General features: G+C 48.1%; 1 protein-coding gene across 3 annotated transcripts in view; it reads left to right on the forward strand.

The window, feature by feature from the left end:
* The window catches only part of LOC142786764 (N-chimaerin-like), a 60,536-nt gene that overhangs the window by 16,268 nt on the left and 22,260 nt on the right, over positions 1-22,008 (forward strand). For all 3 annotated transcript variants that reach the window (XM_075884402.1, XM_075884403.1, XM_075884404.1), the window contains 2 exons: positions 14,971-15,048; positions 15,174-15,311. In XM_075884402.1, the coding sequence (XP_075740517.1) occupies positions 14,971-15,048; positions 15,174-15,311 (216 nt within the window). The remainder of the gene's footprint in view (positions 1-14,970; positions 15,049-15,173; positions 15,312-22,008) is intronic.

Below are 22,008 nucleotides of genomic sequence, written 5' to 3' on the forward strand. Positions count from 1 at the left end.
CTCTATAACAATCCTCGATATTGTCAAGGGGTGAGTGTAGGCAGAGGGTAGAAATATATTTACAGATTGTACATGGAGTACACAGTGTCCTTGAACCAAGATGGCGGAGTGGCAACAACAACACGAGCTTTTCTTCAATCGTCATCTTCGTCGCCTTTATGGTGCATTCGTTTATGTTAATGTCGACTTGTATAATATAACCCCCGCCGGTGAAAGCGCCCTCTCGGCGCTTAAAAAAGCGTGCGATGCTGCACAGAGAAGTACGCCTTAAGGCGGGAGACGTGTACAATATCAGTGAACGGCAGAAACGATGAGGATGGGGAGTGTCCAAGGGGACGATCACATAGGTGACCTCAGTCAGTTGGCGCAAGACTTTGTAAGGCCCGTTGTAGCGAGCGATGTACTTCGAGGACAGGCTAAAGTGACGGGAGGGAGTCCAGAGCAAGACCAACGATTCTGGGGAGTAAGAGACAGCTCTGTGACAGCTGTCGTAGCGATCCTTTTGAGAGAGCTGCGAGGCAGAAAGGCGATTCAGGGCAATCTGGCAGGCTGCTCGAGCCAGAGTAGTTGCATCGCGAGCGTGCTCGGTAGGAGTGTCAGTATGCGACTGCAGAATAGTGTCAAAAAGCAAAGTGGGGTGATGGCCGTACAAGAGATAGAAGGGAGAAAAGCCAGCGGTGTCTTGTCGTGACGAGTTGTTGGCAAACGTCACGTAAGGCAAAGTGGCATCCCAATCACGCTGATATGCGGAGACATACTCCGGTACCCAACGGTGATTATGTACTGGCATCGATTTCGGACGTGTTATTAGACAGAAATGTTGCCCTTCCTCATACTCTGTTGACGATTACGAATAATGTGGCGTCGCTACCGAGTTCAAGTTGTTCCAAATGGCATGACTCTAGCCAACGTCTCTTCCATCAGTGAACATTCTGTTTCTGCATTCATTGCAGACGCTCCTTTGCCCGGTACTGCATTCTCTTCACAGAGCTCCACTGATGCCGACTTTGACAAGATGATCGCGCCAGACCTCGTTCCAGCACAGGCAGCCGATCTCCGGCATATCTTGGCATCCTTCAGGGACATCCTCGACTTTGGCGACAGCCCTTTAGGTCAGACGTCAGTTGTTACTCACAGGATCAACACTGGAGATGCCAGCCCAATCCGACGATGTCCTTATCGTGTGTCACATGCAGAGCGACAAGTCATCCAACGTGAAGTTGATAAAATACTCAGAAAAAACGTCATTGAACCATCTTGCAGTTCATGGGTTTCACCAGTCGTTCTAGTTAAAAAGAAGGATCGCAGCTGGCGCTTCTGCGTCGACTACCGTCACTTAAGCAAGGTCTTGCACAAGGACATTTACCCGCTGCCACTGATTGACGATGTCCTCGACTGCCTGCACGGGTCTGCCTACTTCTCCTCTATCGACCTGCGTTCAGGATACTGGAAGATTTTCGTCGACGAAGTAAACGATGAAAAGACTGCATTTGTTACACCGGATGGACTTTTCCAGTTTAAGGTAATGCTCTTTAGCTTATGCAATTCTCCCGCTACATTTGAGAGAATGATGGACTCCCTGCTACATGGTTACAAATGGTCAACGTGCCTCTGTTATCTCGATAACATCATCAGTCACCTTAGCCGTCTGTCATCTGTTCTGGAAGTTTTCAGAAGGGCAGGCCTAGAGCTCAACTCCTCCAAATGCCGTTTTGGCCGCCAAACAATGACTGTACTAGACCATCTTGTCAGTGCTAAAGGCATGCAACCCGGTCCCGACAAAATTCGCGTCGTCAAAGATTACCCCGCACCTCCACCAAAATGTCACAGGGTGAGAGTAGGCAGAGGGTATAAATATATTTACAGATTGTACACGGAGTACACAGTATCCTTGAACCAAGATGGCAGAGTGGCAACAACGACACAAGCTTTTGTTCAATCGTCATCTTCGTTGCCTTTATGGTGCATTTGTTGATGTTAATAATGACTTGTATCAATATTATGAAGCTTTTATATTTCCTGCTGTTACTTCATAAAAGCACATGTATTTGTGACCTCTGTGTAGCAAAGTAATGACAGGAGACATCCTTGATATAACGAATTTCCACCACAAGCAGTCTAACAATTTCGCCCTGGATTTTGTCATTTTCGCTAGAGCATGCATCTACCACGACTGCTCCATCGCCACTTCGTGCTTTGACGCCGGCATGCGCGGCGCGCTCCTGACCGGTGCGCGCCGCAGGAGCATGCGCGGTGTTCTCCTGCTCCCTCTCGCCTGGCGATTCCCAGGCGAGAGGGAGCGCTCGTTATTGCGCACGGGTTTCCCTCGAGCCGGCATTGCCGCCACGGGCTCATGCGAAGTTGTGCCCCCTCCCCTTGAAAAAAAAAAAGAAACAAAAAAATACAAAAAGCAAACTACCTTTGAGTTGGCAGTGCCACTCATCAATAAGTGCGGAAGTCTCTACGCTACACTTCCAGTGAACTGCACTTTCGTTGACGCAGGGGATTCCACTTTGCATTGCACTTTTAGTTAGTAGCGTCACATATGTGGGGTTGCACTGCATATGGAGAGTACTTTACTAAATAGTTTTTCGCAGTATGCGTGTCGTTCTCTCTTCATTGCGGCGCACCTGTGCATGGTTTCACTGTGTGGACGTGGAGTGGCCCCTGGGGGTGTTAAGCTTTTTTTTCTTTTTTTTTTGAATGCAGGCAATCGTGTCGTCATTACCGAAGAGATGTCAGATTAGGCGCTGATGGAAACTTTCCGAGACCATTGTGCTAATGACAGATCGTGGTCGAATCATTGTGTGCTTTGCCATCTCGCGCCACAAGTTCAGGGGTCCATAGTTCTTGCAATAAGCCGATTAACTCTGGCAACATGACGGCGTGTTGAATGCGCTGCAATGAATGCGATACCAAAAAGTTGTAATGTTATTCGAAGTAAGCCTGGCAGCCAATTCTTTTGGCTCCAATATTGCGGAACTTCGACAAAATGCTGCTGTAAGCAAATACGGCTGCTCCAGGGAGAAGTGCTGTTTCCTCACAGTCTCTTCACTTTGAAAGCGCACCGATGCTTGCTGAGATAGCACGCGCACCAGCGATCGTGACTGCGCCTTTTGTTTGAGCATTCAGCGGCGATTCTAACACTCCGGAAAACGTTATCGTAAGCGCGCCCTCCAGGCGATAGAGATGGGCCGGCTCACTTGAGTTTTTCTTCAGCAGGGCTTGCGGGCTTTTACCTGCTTGTAAAAATTGCGATGCGCTATCAATTTGTACTTGTTACAGAACGTGGTGGCGACGGCAAAAACCGTCAAGAATGTCCATATACTTGCTGTAAAAAATAATAATGTTTTTTACCGCTGAGTAAGTGCTTTGAGTGAGCTCTGTCTTGAGTTCCCCTTTTGCCTAATTTTTGCGCATATTTTACGAATTTTCGTACCGAATCTGCATACAACAAAATCCTCTTTAAAACGAATTTTTTCAGGAATGTGTCAATTTTGTTATATCCAGGTTTAACTGTAGTATAAGCTAGTGAAGACGATGAGCTAGTAATTGTCAAGTTTTCATATGAGCAGACCTTTAATTGCATCTAAGCAGTCATTGTGTGGTTACCTTGAGTTTAATGGACTGACTGCATTGTTATTAATGGCCTTGAAGTAAAATTCATCACGTCACCTCCTGGGTATTTAGGGGCGAAGCTTCTTAAGGCGTGGGTCTGTACATCCTCTGATCAGGGCTCGTATAGGTTCTTGAAATCCTTTAAAACCCTTCAATTTGAAAAATGCATTTTCAAGACCCTTGAAAGTTCTGGAATTTTTTGCTATCCTCGATAGTCCTTGAATTTAGTGGGCAGTGCACTCCCATATCTACATCGCGACCTCCTAAATGTGGTAGATCAGTGTGTCAAACTCCCCATTTCCAAAGCAGTAATGTGGTTAAGTGTAGTAGAAGCTCTGAAAACTCATAAAAAACTCAAAAACCCCGTCTTTGCCTCACTTTACTTACTATTATGCTCAGTCTACACACTCAAACAACACATCATTGTGTGCTGAGTGCCAGGGCACTGCGAGAGTCGAGGCAATGTGTTGGCAGACCAGCTTGTCGGATCTGTCCACAAAAGCACTGCCATTACATCCATAGCCATCCCTGCACTTGACCTGAAACCTTTCCTCAAATGACAGCTCAGAGCATATAGGCAAAGCAGATGGGATAGCCTAACAGAAAATGAACTACATGTAATCAAGCCACATCTTGGTAATTGGCTGCCAGTATCGAAGTCACGCCATACACACGCTAAACTTACAAGGTCAAGATTAGAGCATACACACAGTACACATTCATATCTTCTGTCCAGTGGTGATCCACCCATGTGCGAGAAATGCGGCGAGCCACTCACCATTATCCACATTTTAATACAATGCAAGGAATTACAGGCTTTAAGAAAAAGCACTTCCCATTACCCTACAGAGAACAAATACCATTCATCCATCAATGTTCATCGGTAGGGATCCTTTCTTCAAGCATCAGTCATTGCTCGCATTTTTAATCGATGTTCGTAACTTTCACGTCATCTATCCTGGTATTCTGCAACTCGACCTCTGAAGAGAGGTCACTGCTGTGGTAGACACACTACAAAGCACCTGTCTCGTGGCCCTTGTAAAGTAGGGCTTTTCAGAGACATTCGTGCTCTATCATATCCCTATATTTTTATTACCGGAACCATTACCGTATTTACTCGATTCTACCGCGCCCTCGATTGTAACGCGCACCCGATTTCCACGACGAAAAAAAAAAAACGTAAGACATCGATTGCAACGCGCACCCATTTTTCTCGCTGGCCAGCACGACCACACCACTAGAAAAAACGACTCCTTTCAAGAGCGTCTTCCATTTAAATATGAGGTACGACAAAGCTTGTCCCCATCTGACGTGTAACAGAGCATTGCCGTCACTGTAGTTTTACCGTGGATCGATGTCAGCACGCGAACTTGCTTCGACCCCTTCTTCTCGACAATTGTGGTGCCAGGCATGTCGAAGTAAAGAGGCATCTGATCAGCATTCCCGATTTGCCCAAGCAGGTGGCCGTCGTTGTGCCGCAAGTTTAGGACGAACCTCTGAAAACTGTGAAGCTTTTCATCGTACTCCTCCGCAAAACTTTTCGCATATGCCTGGTCGCCTTCGAAGGGAAAAGCTTTTCTTCTTGATAAAGGTAGTTAGCCAGCCCCTGCTCGCTTTAAACTGGCTCCGCATCAGCCCTTTTTCTATTCTAAAGCTAACTGCATAGCCCGCACTTGGAGCAGTTCTGTCGTCACGGGCCGCCGTGCCGCTCGCTGCCCAAGCACATACTCGCCTAGCAGCTCTTTAATTTGCGGAAACCGACCTTGCTGTGGGCCACTAAAGCCTTTGCGTGAAGCTTTGCTGTCGCCAGTCCCGCACCCACGTTTCGGGAACTCTAAACGACCGTGATGCAGCCCGCTTTCCGTACGTTTCGGCACACGCGATGACTTTTCTTTTAAAAGCGGCACGGTGGTGCACTCGTCGAGTTTTTGGAGTCGGCCCTTCCACGCCGTCGATGCTAATGCGCACCAAGATGACGAACTCCTCAGCACACGTACGAAGTGCCGCACATGGGAAACACATAGGCAGAAATGGCCGACGCACCATGCCGACGTACGTAGGGGGCGGCCATTTCGGAAAGCCCATGGCAATAGAACGACCGTATTCATTTTTTTTTGTACTCGATTCTAACGCGCATGCGATTTAACAACTCGCTTAACCGGAAAAAAGGTGCACGTTAGATTCGAGTAATTACGGTAGTTGCTAATTTTAACACTTGACATTTCATGTCACTCTTATGATTTTAAGAACTTTATGTTTTATCCACCTTTAGTGGGAGGAATTTTAGGCCACAATACAGCCCGTCATCATACCCATTTCCCACATCTTTTATCTCGTGTACTGGCACTCTTTGGCCATCACATGGCCCTTGCACCAATAAACAACGTATATCAGTCAATTTCATCAGCAGTGCACTCTCATATCGAGATCGCGACTTCCTTAAATGTGGTAGATCGGTGTGTCAAGTTTCCCATTTCCAAAGCAGTAATGCGGCGTGGGTGCACGTGGACCTATTTTGCAAAAATGCTTGTGAAAAAAAAAGTTTCGTGGCGAGGGTGAAGCAGTGAATGTGATAGCAAGAAATTAGAATATCACACGAAGAAGGGTAAGCAACCCCATACATGCGACGCGTCTCTCAAGCACAAAGGACGCATAAAAAGAAAGCGCACAGGATGAATGCTGATGAACAGCTGTCCCAGCTCGACACTGGAAGCGTGCTTCTTAAACAAATTAATAAGGATGCTAGAAAAGAACACACATGTATCAACGGGATGAATGTAAATTAACCATTGTCACAGTTGTTACTTCTTGGTTGTTGAGCAAAGTGCTGTTAGTGTCAACTGTGCGCAAGCCAATGCTTTTAAAGGCCTACTCCAGCGATTTTTTGAGGTCAGTAGATCTCTTCAAGATTGTCTGGGTACGTTCATTTACACGTTTGCGCCATTCATGCTAAACTGCAAGCTTGAGAGTTTCGCGGATTCTTTTCAAATGGATTTTATGGCTTGCCTTGAAACGCTCACTTTGCTTGCTAGAATTAATTGCAACATTGTGTGTCTGACATTGAGTTTTACCTGACGGAAGTGACAAATCTAATGTGCCATTGCAGCGTCTGCTTGTCTGTTACGGATTTTGTGGGTTTGGCCGACACTTCCTTGGTTGAGCGTACGATTCCTTTTCCATGTTGGTGTGTGTGCGATAGGTGGTAAGTGGTGTTGCGTTATGAGCCACTAACAATTCGCCATACATTCACCTTAACAGTATTCTAGCCAATCCCAGCGGAAGGCCTGGACAAGTAGTGCCATCTGGCGGGCATTATGCGCAGTCAGGCAGGTCCGGGCAAATGATTGAGTCACACGAAGAGGCGCGCTCAGTTTGGTTTCGGTGTCGGTATTACCGTTTTTCGCTCTTTAAAAATTATTTTCGAATTGGTGGAGCATTTCAGCTATCGGGCACGTGACAGGAGTGTCTCAGGAACATAAAAACACCATTATGATCAAAAAATCGCTGGAGTTGGCTTTTAACAGGGTGGTGCCATCAAATTTCAAAGCTATAGCTAGCACCGTGTGGGTTTAAAAATATATTTCAACTCACTTGCCAAGTGTACCTAAATGCTCCTACTCCTGTTGCGGTTCGGAAGGAAGGTCGCTGCTGATGGCATCCCACCGCTGCCAAACAGTTGTAGCGCGTCGCGGCGACCGCGGCCTGCGAGTAGCGGGGCCGATCGCCGTCGCTCCGTTGAGCCAAGGACTAGGGGAGAGCTTTGAGCAAACTTAACGGGTTTATTTACATCTTTACAGTGAGTTGTCGAGATGACAGAAGAGAAGAGAAGGACTAGTGGTTTCACAAACCACGAGCGTGGTGGTTGAACTTTACATAGTTCAGAGCGACGTCCAGCACTCTGCCGCGTCGTTTTGTGCCTTGTCGGGCTCCTCTTCTCCGAGTCGACCACCAATCACGCACACAAAGGTGAGGGGGGGCGAGCATGCAAGGTCCACGTGAACACTGCACTGTGGTGGCGCCAGCAGGGCTCTTCCTCGTCGTGTGCGTGCCTTTACTCGAGAGTGCCCACGATCCTGGCCGCATACTTCAGAGGGTCCGCCGATTTTGTTCGCTCAATTAGCGGGGCGATCCGCGGCAGCCGCCGCGGTCTCCCCCAGGAAGACGCCGTCCCTGTTGTCCTCTCTGGGGTGTCGCGGCGTCTTGGCGACACTACGTCTCGTCCTCCGGGACAATGCCTGGCGGGCATAGGCAGTCGGCCGGTCGGCTACTTGACTGCGGATTAAAGAAGCGCCGCTCTTTCGAGAGGTGCCACGTTCGTGGAATCCTCCGGAGAGAGCCCTTTGACCAGCGCCGTCATCGTCTGCCGGTTAACGCGCTAACGATGCGTGGCCCAGGCGGGAGATAGAGCGGCGGCTCCAAAACCCTCTTTGGCGACATTCCACACTGTTGGCGCCACTGTTAATCAGTGGGCGCCGTCTCGTGGAGTCGGCCTCTCTTGCTTCCTTCGTCCAGCCATGGCGAGACTGTCCTTTCGGCACTAATCCGGCGTGGCAAATGACCCGCTGGGCAAGGCATAGCTTGATCGCTACAGCTCCTCCGCCGACGGGAAGATCTCGGACATCGGGTAGTATCAGCTGCTCGACGGGAGAGATCACAGTAACCGCAGTCTCCCAACACCATTGAAACCACAAAGACCAACCGCTAGAACCAGCAAGCGCCGGCAATGAGTTTTCGGCAACCAGGCCGGTCTTTCAAATGTGCCACAATGCACCTACGCTTTTTTTTTCTTTTAAATGGCAACCACACTAATACTCTTGCCCATAGCTAAAAATTTCGATTACTCCAAGTACCCCTTAAAATCATTACGGAAAACGTCCCTCAACGTTCCGTATAACACGACGCTCAGCTAAAGAATTCAACTGATCCCTGAGCACATACCAAAATAACAAAGAGTAATGCAATTTCATATACTAACACGCTTATTTGCTGAATGTAGTTTCATGTCAGCCCATGGTTTTAAAGAACGCACAAGACTTTGCTGTGCGCTCTAGCACGACATCTTACTCTCATCCAAAGAGCTAGCATACCCACACGCACCTAACCATAGGCGATATCTCTCTCACCTAGGTATCCTTAAACCCTCATCTGAACGTGAATTTTCTCAAGGAACAAACGCAAGGAACAATCACACTTGATGTATACGTCAGGAGCGCGTAACAAAACGGGCATTAATTTTGCGCTAAAACTCCTGTACCAAATGTTTCTCCCCATGAGCATTTCGAAAATTGCTTTTGTTTAGTTTTATTCTAAAACCTTCCCAAACATTGCTCATTTACTCTATTGAAGACGGCATGCGATGCCGTGCTTAACTAAAGGGCACGAAGCCTAGAAACTCCGGCGCCGCTCGACTACGCTACCGCGCTTTCAAAACTAGCGGGCGTACCAAATCTTCATTTGCGACTTGCGTGCTCGTATCTTAAAAAACTCCTTTCACGCAGTCGGTTGACTGATGCGGGCCACTGCTTCCTCATAACGCTGAACAATTCAACTCGAAATTTTGACAAAGCTTACACGCAAACAAAATCTAGAGGGAAGAAAAAAGTGTCCAAGCAAACTAGCTGTGGAGATGACACAGGAACACCACTTTAAAACCAAATATAACCAAACAAGTATGTTTCAAAATAAACTCCTGTGTCCGACTCTCCCTCCTACAGCTGTCGCTCCCCCGTCAGCCGTACACGCGGCGGTCGTGGTCTTCGACTCTGAAAACGCGCGAGACAACAACGTGCACGAGCAACAAGCTGAACTGCAGCGTTCCGCCTCATTCGCGATTTTGGCGGGCTTCTGTCAGTTCGGCGTAGGAGATCGGAGCGATGCGTGGGACAGAGTGGCCATGCTTTCTTTGGGCTAGCTCGCGTGTGGTGCTTAGCTATTGTGGCTTTTCCTTTTTTTCTAGGACCCCTTCTACAATCCCGTTCCCGCAAAGCTTTAAATCTCCTGCGTACATTCTGTCGCGGGAATGCGCGCTGGGGCCTACCCTTCCGCCGTTGGAACCTTACTTTACGCCACAAAGGACCTTTCTTTGAACTGGCTGGTAACCTACTCTTGGGCCGCTCGCCCGGCTGATTGCCCCCTCTTTCACCCCTTTGCTTTGTCGCTCGCGTACGCCTCTCTCGTTTCCGGCAACGTCTGCGACCAACCTGTCCTGCACCGCTTGTAAATTCGTTGCAGGTTGAGTTATCAATGGTTTTACCGCTCAAGGGTGCCTCTGCACCACCTGCCACAGTGTTTCGGCACTTTGATTTCTTGGCTCTGTCGCCTTGTCTGGCCGATTCACCTGTGCTAACGCTGTACTCAGGTGCGCCCTGAAACGTTCTGTGGATAGAACGGAAAGACCGGCGCTCTCCACGCAATTCCATTCGCGAACCCGTTTTCTTCTTACCTTTCGTCCGGTTGCTGGGACGCATGCAATGTAATTTTGACGCTGCTGCAAAGCTCTTATTTGCTATGCTGACAGGTTTTGCGCCTTCTTTTACACGCGTAGTACTGTTCGTCTTTCTCGCGGATTTGCGACGTCTCTTTCGTCTGCGCCGCTTTTTGCGTGTCGTTTCCGAGCCTCCCGATCGCATCTCACACTCGTGAACCCTCTCACAGCTTTCGTCAGCTGTCTCAGTCGCGCGGTCTAAATGATTTTCGACCTGGTCATCTTTATTCTCACCCTCTAGACCGGCGGACTGGTTAACACACTTAGGAACAATGCAGCTGCTTGCCTTCGAAAAATCTTGCTCGCATTCCTGAGAGCTGTTTGCAACTGCACTGATACTATTCTCTACGCTCGCTGCTTCTGAGCCTTCTCCGGTGTTCTTGCCTACTTCGACCTCATTTGCAAGATCCACTGCCGCGACCAACACAGTTGAGGTCTGTGCCAGATTCTCTACAGCTATTCTAGCTGTTTCGCTAACAGTTAACTGGCAAAGCACCTCGTCACACTCGCTCTGGCCTTCGTCGGCCTCTCTACTCAGCGCAGCTTCCTGACGCGCCTCGCTTTCAAACTCCCGTCTTTCAGCTTCGCACTTTCTTTCAGACTCTTGTCTGAGCTGCTCTTCTTTTCTACAGACAGAAGTTCCGAATAACCTCAGCATTTCTGCCTTAACTACCTCATAGTTGTTCGCGTCCTGTTCACTGAGTCGCGCAACAGCTTCATCTGCCTCGCAAGGCAGAACCGTTAGTAGCCTTTGACACCATGGGTCTCGCTCAAATGACAGTTCCTCGCACTTCCGCTCAAATATCCTAAAGTACCAGCCAATATCTCCTGAATCTGTATATGGCTGCATGTACCTAGACATCCAGTACTCGGCCTTCAAGTTGCGATAAGGTACCACTTGCTGGGGACTACTGCCTGACCTCTTTCTCAACTCGAGTTCTCGTTTGCGGATCGCAATCTCGTGCTCCTGTCTTTCTATTTCACGCTCGCTTTCTAAGCGGCGTTTCTCTCTCTCAGACTGCTGCCTTTTTGTTTCATGCTCGCGCTCTTGTTCCTCACGCCTTTCCTGACGCTCCTGTTCCTGTTGCTTTTGAATCTCGTTCCACGTTTCTTTAGTTTCTTCACTGGTCAGATTCAAGCCTTCGATAGCGCCAACAATTGCGTGTTTCTTCATCCCCGCATCTACTTCTGCTCCCAGCTCCTCCCCCAGAATCAGGAGCTGATTCTTCAACAAAAGCTTCCAATCCATGACAGAGAACTAGTGTGGTGCAGCTCACTCTCTACCCAGAAGTACCGTAAATAACTGCTTCTGTGGTAGCCTCTACCAGCGAAAAGATTGCACTTCTATCTTATCAGCCTGGCAACCAAAAAACCAAAGCCAGCACTCATCAGTCCACAGCTGCCAGTCTCCACGATCTCGGCGTGTTGTTCATTCTCCGTCCTCCAGGCTCACATCCAACCGCTTGCCATCCAATTGTTAGGGATGGGAAGGAACGTCGCTGCTGGCATCCCACCGTTGCCAACCAGTTGTAGCGGTTCGGAAGGAAGGTCGCTGCTGCTGGCATCCCACCGCTGCCAACCAGTTGTAGCGCGTCGCGGCGACCGCGGTCTGCGGGTAGCGGGGCCGATCGCCGTCGCTCCTTTGAGCCAAGGACTAGGGGAGAGCTTTGAGCGAACTTAACGGGTTTATTTACATCTTTACAGTGAGTTGTCGAGATGACAGAAGAGAAGAGAAGAATTAGTGGTTTCACAAACCACGAGCGTGGTGGTTGAACTTTACATAGTTCAGAGCGACGTCCAGCACTCTGCCGTGTCGTTTTGTGCCCTGTCGGGCTCCTTCTCTCCGAGTCGACCACCTATCACGCACACACAGGTGAGGGGGGGACGAGCATGCAAGGTCCACATGAACTCTGCACTGTGGTGGCGCCAGCAGGGCTCTTCCTCGTCGTGTGTGTGCCTTTAGTCGAGACTGCCCACGATCCTGGCCGCATACTTCAGAGGGTTCGCCGATTATGTTCTCTCAATTGGCGGGGCGATCCGCGGCAGCCGCCGCGGTCTCCCCCAGGAAGACGCCGTCCCTGTTGTCCTCTCTGGGGCGTCGCGGCGTCTTGGCGACACTACGTCTCGTCCTCCGGGACAATGCCTGGCGGGCATAGGCAGTCGGCCGGTCGGCTACTTGACTGCGGATTAAAGAAGCGCCGCTCTTTCGAGAGGTGCCAGGTTCGTGGAATCCTCCGGGGAGAGCCCTTTGCCCAGCGCCGTCGTCGTCTGCCGGTTAACGCGCTAACGATGCGTGGCCCAGGTGGGAGATAGAGCGGCGGCTCCAAAAACCTCTTTCGGCGACATTACACACTGTTGGCGCCGCTGTTAATTAGTGGGCGCCGTCTCGTGGAGTCGGCCTCACTTGCTTCCTCCGTCCAGCCGTGGCGAGACTGTCCTTTCGGCACTAATCCGGCGTGGCAAATGACCCGCTGGGCAAGGCATAGCTTGATCGCTACACTCCTAATCGAGGCCCATCGCGAGCACATCCAACACTAATGTAGCTCTATAGGAAGGGCAACGAAAGTTCTAGTGACATCACACCAGATCTGTAGTCAGGCGAGTGGCCTCCGGACTTTTGCCACGTACATATCGGTGATGCATCACGGCTGCTGCTAGCAGCGCGTTGGTTTTGCAGGTGGTTGCGGGACACGTGTGCGCGAGGTGATGATACTCAGCATGACGCGTGCAAAGCTTTGTGATCAAGTGAGTAAGTCAGCTACGCTGCTACGTACCTGCCCAACTTGGTGCCCACAAACAGAAACTGAAAATTGTTCATATCAATAAAGCAACAAATTATATAGCGACATTACTGCGAATTATATCTAGTGATCTTTTAGGCTGCCGTGTGCAAGTGCTGCTTCAGTGCCTCCTCTATTTCTTTAATGCGTGCCAGATGCCACCAATTTAGCCGTTCACCACCCTTTCATCTAGCCCTTTACTGCTCTCACCCATCACCTAACCTTTGCATGTGCTTTGCGATCCGGTCATAAGGGAGAGAAACAATCATGTGGTGCCTCACGTCGGAACTCATATGAAGTAATGTTTGTTCAGTTGTGTACAGATCTGTGGCGCTGCGTCTTGCATGCCTTGTGTTCTTTATGTTGGCAGTCACGCCGGCTCTGTAAAAGATACGGTGTTTTGAGATAGGCTGTCACCGTTTGGGGTGCCATGCAGGTAACCAGTGGGAAAGCATCACTGTGACCTTGCTGCATGCACTGACTTCAAGATCGCTGTGAGGTGGCAGCAGCATTGCCTCGAGCCACAAAGAAAGAGCATGAAGGAACATATTTGACAGACGTATGATATTGGAGACGGGAAGACGCCTATCGCATCTCCATGGAAAATTCCTCTGACGCTTGTGTGACGCAACCAGCCCTGCCCTACATTTGGCGACGCATCATAACCACTTCCTGAACTAAGGTGGACTGACGGCTTCCATTGAGGAGCATGCGCTTTCACTGGCACTGAAATTAATAAAAAAGGCATTGGCTGCCTGATAAGAGCTGTTGATGCTTAGGAGTCTGATTATTTGAAGTTGTGCAAACTTTTGAGTTGTGCGAGCCAAGGGCAAGCCCACCCGTGATGCATCAGGACAGGCTGCTAATGAAACAAAAAGTGGAAACAAAATACACCCTATGCAATCTCAAACAATTTATTGACAACTGTTTGACAAAGCTTTTTTATGTGTCAGGCTCAAAGCATCTGCATTTATTACTGAGTCCAAAAATGAAAGGAAATCATAATACGGACATTGAAATGTTTGGACCATTACTTAATGCAAATTCATCTACTGCAAAAAGCCTCGCTAGCCTCCTCAGCATAGCACCTGAGTTATGGAATGAGGCATGCGGAACGGGAAAGGCAATGGGGGCTGTGAGATTATGCCGAAGAGGTGGAAGGCCCTACACCAATGACGACACGCCCATAGATCTGTGCAAACGCTTGGTTTCAGTGCATGTTCTTGTCTCAGGATTTTGGATGCCCATGTCGCGTCGGTGACAGTGGTTCAGCTCAAACCTCTTTTAAACAACCTAGAAGCAACCTAGAATCCCTTAGCAATGACCTCGAAGAAATCATATTATACTTCAGAATCTTCCAGTTTTCTTGTTTCGAACTTTGCATGACTTGGTGTAAGCTTCCTCATTTTTTTATAGGACATGTCATGTCTCCAAAGCATTAATAATTCACTAATGCTTCTTGGACAGATACTGGAACTGTTGGGGCCATAATTCAGAGTCAAGCAAGTGCCTAGTAAATCAAGTATGAATAATCTTCTGATGGTTAATTTCAGGATCGAAATTGGTAATGTTTTGGTCTGCAGATATACGTGGGAGTCAGATAGGGTATTTTGTTTCGATGGAATGGACTCAAGTATTGATTTAGCCAGCATTGAAGTAAGGGAACTCTTGTGTACTATAAAGTGCCCTAAAGTGACTCTTGGAGCAATTTGTGCCCACGGGATACAGCAGTTTTTGTGCCGAGCTGTGACATTAATCATTAACAGTTATTTGTGTGCTGGTTGGTTCATTGTTAAATGTGAAGTAACAGCACATATAGATGATCACAAGAGAGAGAGAGAGAATGCACACGAGTGCTGTGTGTGTGTAGCGTCTCTTTCACAGTGGTTTTTTTACCCTGCTACTTTACATTTATTACCTTTGACATTTATCAAGTGCTATTCTATTTTGCCTTTTGTTATTAAATCACATGTAAGCCCTTCACTAAAATTAAAATTTGGCAGAGGAAGTAACAATGGGGGCTTTATGAGCTTTTTGATTTGCCTAGCGCAAAGTCAGTTTTTGAAAACTTTCTTCTTTTTCTCGCAGGCTTAGATACTGAAGGCATTTATCGTGTATCTGGGTTTAGTGATGAAATAGAAGCGTTGAGGATGTCATTTGAGAAAGGTGAGCATTTCTTTTCTTGTGAAAACATTTTTTCTGATGCTTACTATGTTATGTAATTATGTCTGTGCGTATACCTTTTCGTCATCGGAACTCGGTTACCAGTATCTTTTTTTATTTTGCTTCAGATGGGGAAAGTGCACCATTGAGTGCATCTACTTATGAAGATGTCCATGTGGTGGCCGGGGTCCTGAAACTGTTTTTGAGGCTGCTACCGATACCCCTCATCACATTTGACAGCTATACGAAGTTTTTTGATGCAGTCAGTAAGTGCACATCACATTATTTACAGCTCTGTTGTTCTGTTTAAAAGTGCGGTTCTTGTGAAACCAAGTACATAAATTTGAACCTACCTACTTAAATAACAGTTTGAACCTGTTTAGTGTAGCTGCCTACTAATTTAGGCAATACAAATTTTGACATATTACATTATTTGAACACCTTCATCACCTTGCCACAGGAATCGTAGATGCAATGTCTAAGAATTAATGGAATTTTAGATGTGTTAAAGCATGTCGTTCTGAATTTTTTACTCCACTTCTTTATTCATCTGCTAGCACATCCTCTGACATGAACAAAAAGAACAAAAATTTCGTTAGGTACTATACAAGCAGATCTTTAAAACCAAAAGTATTAAAGCATAAGTAACCCATTGCCGGGCCTTCCCAAATGTCACATACTTATCTCGGGAGCGCTTGCATCAGATGGAATTGAGAGAGTCGGCAGACGGGCGTGGCACATCCTGCATACACTTTGTAACCCAAATGATAAGAGGCAAAAAATCGAAAGGGTATACGAAACCAACACTCACGGCCACAAAATTAACCCAATAACAGTACTAGCAAAATAGTCTGCAAACCACTCTAAATCCGTTCTTAGCCCTAGCCACTGCTCCTAATCCCATATGGCGTCTCAACCATTGAACAATCTTACGGTTCACGTCCGCTTCTCTGCGAAGCCATGTCGAGGTTTGTCACGTACGTCGTTGACTTGCTCTTCAACCTCCTACTGTCCCCGTCGGTTGGTCCCACTGTACGAGCTGCTCTGTCGTCGCCGGCACCCCGGACTTCTTCGTCTTCTTCAGCCTGGCTAGGCTAGGGTTAGTTTTGTAATGGACTCTCTTAATGGCAAGTCCGCTCTGCTGACTGGTGTGGGCTGTTGCCGTCCTGCCGCGAAGTGGGAGAGCAGCAAGTCGACCAGAAACGGCTGGGCAGGATGCGGCAAGTCTGGGCAGCCTTACTCGGAACGTTCAAGGTCAACGGCCACACCACGAGTTTCTCACGGCCACCATCCTCAGAACCGGGCGGCTATACTGCTTCCGTCGTGGTAGCGACGCTCGTTTCCCAAGTTTTCGCAGCTCGACATCCCAACACGCAGTGCCAGCTCAAGCTCCGCGATTTTTCCTCCTGTCCCGGGTTGTGTGCCACCAGCCTTTCTGCGACTAATCTGTTGCGTCTACGTGGCTGATGCGCGTGCTCTGGGCTGTCTCTTTTTCTTCTCTCACACTGTCGCAGCGCTTCCACATTCAGCCTCGTGCCTCTCCTTTACTCATGGCACCAAATAACAAGATGAACTAAGCCAATTCAGCAATGCTGCACAGTTTCTTGGCCCAGATGCTTCATGTATTCAGTATCTGTTTTTTTTATGTAGGCTTGTGCAAATAGTGAATTTTAGGGTGGAAGTGAATAGTGATTTTGGTCAAATAATCTTGAATTGAATTCGATTAGTATATATGACATATAAAAAAATGGGCATATTTATTATGACTTAACTAACCTGCTATATTTTTAAAATTGAAATGGGGCTTCTCTTTTTGATACCTTTTCTTTTTGTTGTTTAAAGTAAGTTGAAATAATTTTGAGTAGTAGCAGGATTTGACTTTCGGTAGGATGCAAGAGGTAACCTGTTAAGTACATAACATTAAAAAAAATTATTTGTACTTAGAGATTGTAACCGGCATAGCAATCTTCTAAGCTTAAAAAATGATTGTTCGATTTAGGGTTAATATGTTGTTTAAAAGGGGCCCTGCAGTACTTTTTCAAGTAGCCATGAAATGGATTCACTGAAGAAGCTTACTGCCTCATGAATACACTGCCAGAAAAATTTTTAGAATCAAATAATTTGTCCAGACGAGCGGAGCTGTAAAGATTTTTTGCACGCTGCGATTGCATTCTCTCTCCTTTCGTGCCAATTGAAGTGCTGGAAGCTAAGGAGGCAGGGTGGCATGGAGAAAGGAAATACGTCATGCATGCCTCATAACCTCGAGAACTTTCTCTCTCTCTCCTTTTTTTTTTGGTCCTTCGATTATGCGCTTTTTCAGTGCGATCATGCATGTACGCATGGACAAGTCGTGACCTTTTGCGGCGCCCCAGTAAAGACCGAGTGTGCCATGCTCAAATCAGCCAGTAGCTGATACAACAGCTGTGATGAGTGATTTTTGAGCTTGTGGTGTCATTTGTTGTGAGAAGAGAGCAATTTACAGCTGACTCTGGCAATTTTTTGTGAATTGCAGGCAGCGTGCTACACTATAATATTTGGCTCGCGTGTTCTCAGTATTCTCGACTACCGATTGGCAGCATTTTCTGACCATGCTCAAAAAGTGTTGTGGAACCCATTTAAATTTGAAGTGGGGTAGAGCGGGCTTTTCCCAGACAGGTGCTTTCACGGCTGTGCATTCCTACACTGCAGGGAAACAAGGGGTTACATGCAGACTAATATACATTTATTCATTCATTGCGAATACTTGCAAAGTTTTCAATAATTTAAATTGGAATCAAAGTGAATTCAAATACTCTAGTATTCCTTCGAATATTCGAACCATTCCAATATTCGCACAAACCTACTTTTATGTCTTCAGTAGCAGCATGCCATATTTGTGCTAACCTAACGCGTTCTGAAATGTAGCACATACCCAGTTTTCATGGGTTCTAAACCTTATAAAAGGCACTGGAACATTCGATTACCATATATCAAGAATAAAACTGCAGCATGCCTCTATGTTTACGATCAAGTGAGTGCTTGCCTCACTTTTGCAATGAGTGCAAAAGTGAGGCAAGCAAAATTTGCTTTCATAGAGTGGAAATGGTGTCCTGGTGGTTCCTTCTTTTAGTTTTGCTGGATTTGAGATTGCCTCTGGATTGACCTAAATTGCATTGGGATTCCGGTGTGATTACTACTTTGTTAAACTGAGTTTACATGGAGTTAGCTGAAAGTGCAATGCAAAACTTTTTGAACATGATGAGAACACTGTCAATTAAAGTTACCAACCGTCCCAGATTTTACAAATTCGTCCTGGCTTTACAAAGTTTACCATTACAAAGTTGTGTTGCTTCGAATCATCAGTTTTATAAGTGGCACCAGCTCCTCCTTCAGTCTCTGCACCAATGAAATGCAAGAAGCACTGGGCTGTGGATGTTTGAAAGAAGCCTGCTTTTATTCTGCTCTGAGAACATACTCATGCAATTTCTCAGCTGCCATGAAATTTACAGCATAGTCCATGCATTGGCTTGTACTCTAGTCTGTCTGCAGTGATGGCATAAAAGTGACTCACGTGCAGACCGTACGGGTCATATGCAGCAGTAATATTGTCACGTAAGAGTGAGGGTAGCCCAAAGACAGGAGACCGGGAGGTTAGTAGAAATAGAAGGAGATCCGTTTATTTGGCAGACTTGCGCCCACTAAAGGAAAACAGACACACCGGCTTAGCGGGAGGCGTAGCGTCTGGCGCTATTTCGTTATCAACGAATGGTCGACGTGCGGGCCATGATCTTTGCAGATGAATCGCGGTGCATCCTGGACCACGATGAGGCCGCGTGCCGGTGGTATCGGCATGCGCAACACTATCCGCAATACGCCTCGCGGCATTGCTCCCCTCCTCAACGTAAGCATCGACCCGATGCTTTGTTTAAAATAAAACCAAAACAAAAGGACAGCCTGTGCGAAAGTAAATGGCAAATAAGCACGAATCACGCACACATGAACAAAACAAGAGATGCAAACAGGGAGCCTCTTTTAGTGTGCATGATAGGGCTTCAAAGGGGCAACGTGTACCACTTCTTGTCGTGCGCGGCGTCGTTGGGATGAGCTAGCCCCATCAGGGACCACTTCATAGTCCACTTCACCCACTTGACGGATGACTTTGTATGGGCCGAAATAACGGCGCATGAGTTTTTCGCTTAATCCTCGGCGGCGAACGGGCGTCCAAACCCAGACTTTGTCACCTGGCCTGTATGTTAAATCGCGTCTCCGCAGGTTGTAGCGTCTTGCGTCGTTTCGCTGTTGGTCTTTTATGCGCAGACGAGCAAGCTGCCGGCTTCTTCTGCGCGCTGAAGGTAGGCGGCCACGTCTAGGTCGTTTTCATCGGTGACATTAGGCAGCATGGCGTCCAGGGTAGTAACGGCATCCCTCCCATGGACGAGATTAAATGGTGTCATTTTAGTGGTCTCCTGCACCGCGGTGTTGTAGGCGAAGACCACGTAAGGCAGAATTAAGTCCCAGGTCTTGTGTTCTGTGTCCACGTACATAGCGAGCATATCGGCAATGGTCTTGTTCAAGCGTTCCGTGAGACCATTTGTCTGCGGATAGTACGCAGTTGTTCTTCGGTGATCTGTATGACTGTAATGTAAGATTGCCTGAGTAAGATCAGCCGTAAACGCTGTTCCCCTGTCTGTTATTAGTACCTCAGGTGCGCCATGACGGAGGAGAATTGATTCGGCAAAAAATTTGGCAACTTCTACGGCTGTGCCGTTCGGGAAAGCCTTAGCTTCAGCGTATCGGGTAAGGTAATCAGTGGCCACTATGATCCACTTGTTACCGGATGTTGACGTGGGGAAAGGTCCAAGCAGGTCCATACTAATCTGTTGGAATGGTCTCGACGGGGGTTCAATTGGCTTGAGAAATCCAGCTGGTTTTGTTGGAGGTCTCTTCCGGCGCTGACATTCGCGGCAACTCTTGACGTACCGCGCAACATCTGAGGAGAGGCGGGGCCAGTAGTATCGTTCTTGAATTCTGTCGAGTGTGCGTGTAAAACCGAGGTGGCCTGCAGTGGTTTCGTCATGTAACGCTTGTAAAATTTCTTCTCTGAGGCTGCTTGGGACGACAAGAAGGTAAGCTGCCTTATTCGGTGCGAAGTTCTTTTTAACTACCAACCCGTTTTGCACACAGAAGGAGGATATCCCACGCTTGAACAGTGCAGGCGGTATGGAGGCCTTTCCTTCGATGTAGTTGATCAACTGTTGTAGGATCGGGTCTGAGCGCTGCTGTAATGCAAAGGTGCTGCTGCTGATAGGCCCAAGAAAGGCATCGTCGTCTTCATGGCTTGGTGGTGCGTCGACAGGGGCTCTTGAGAGGCAGTCTGCGTCGGAGTGCTTACGACCAGATGTGTAGACTTCCTTCACGTCAAACTCCTGAAGCCGTAGGCTCCATCGAGCGAGGCGACCAGAAGGGTCTTTCAAACTGGCCAACCAGCACAACGCATGATGGTCCGTTACGACCTTGAAGCGTCTGTCATATAAGTATGGGCGGAATTTCGAGGTGGCCCATACTATCGCAAGACACTCCTTCTCAGACATGGAATAGTTCACTTCCGCTTTCGACAGTGAGCGGCTTGCATACGCGATGACGCACTTGCAGCCCTTGTGCTTCTGAACGAGAACGGCACCTAAGCTGATGCTGCTGGCGTCTGTATGTATCTCAGTTTCTGCATTTTCATCAAAGTGACCCAGCACAGGCGGCGACTGTAAACGTTGTTGAAGTTCTTTGAATGCCTCACGTTGCTCAGCTTTCCATTCGAAAGGGGTGTCCGACTTGGTGAGCTGCGTCAAAGGGGCAGCAATGTGTGAGAAGTTCTTGACGAAGCGTCGGTAATAGGCGCACAGTCCTAAGAATCGGCGCACTGCTCTCTTATCTTGCGGTTGAGGAAACTGTGCGATAGCGGCTGTCTTCTCGGGATCTGGTCTTACGCCATCTTTGCTTATAACATGGCCAAGGAACTGTAGTTCTTCATAGGCAAAATGGCATTTTTCTTGCTTCAGTGTCAGCCCTGATTACATAATTGCGTCCAGTACCGTCCGGAGCCTTTTCAGGTGGTCGCTAAAGTTGGAGGCGAAGACGACCACATCGTCCAGGTATACGAGACACATTTGCCACTTGAGACCTGCCAGTACTGTGTCCATTAGACGCTGGAAGGTTGCTGGAGCGGAACAAAGTCCAAATGGCATCACTTTGAATTCATACAATTAATCCGGCGTGATGAAGGCGGTCTTTTCTCGGTCTCTTTCATCAACCTGAATTTGCCAATACCCTGTCTTCAGATCAATGGACGAGAAGTACCTTGCATCACTAAGACGATCTAGGGTATCGTCGATCCTTGGTAAAGGGTACACGTCCTTCTTGGTTACACTATTCAACCGTCGGTAATCGACGCAAAACCGAAGACTTCCGTCTTTCTTTTTGACAAGGACGACTGGTGCCGCTGTTACGACCGCCATCGGTAGGCGCCATGCTGTCGCTGAGAAGCGTAGCCGGGCCGCGTTCCCTCGCCTGGAACCCAGGTTTTCTTGGAACCAGCGTCGAGATCTGACGGGGGAGCGGCGCTCTTTTGACCCTCAAACAAGTAGCCGACTCGCCGAATGCTTATGCCCGCCAGGTATTGTCACTGTTAGCCGGCGGATGAGACGTCACGTCGCCACGAAGCGGTAAGCCGTTCCAGAGGGGACAACAAAGACAGCGTCTTCCTTTGTAGAAACGGCGACCGCCGCCACAAAATGCCCTGCTAATTGAGCAGAGAGGTTGGCGGACCGTTTGATCTCTGCTGTCCGAAGCTTGGGATCCCTCGACCAGTGACACACACGACGAGCAAGAGCCCCTCTGGCGCCACCTTTAAGTGCAGTGATCTTGACTCGAAATTGGCTGTTCACGTGCGCCGTGCCTGCTCGTACCCCTCACCTGTTGTGTGTATGTGAT

Source organism: Rhipicephalus microplus, unplaced genomic scaffold (genome assembly GCF_043290135.1).
Source record: "Rhipicephalus microplus isolate Deutch F79 unplaced genomic scaffold, USDA_Rmic scaffold_32, whole genome shotgun sequence".
In the NCBI taxonomy this organism is placed as follows: Eukaryota; Metazoa; Arthropoda; class Arachnida; order Ixodida; family Ixodidae; genus Rhipicephalus; species Rhipicephalus microplus.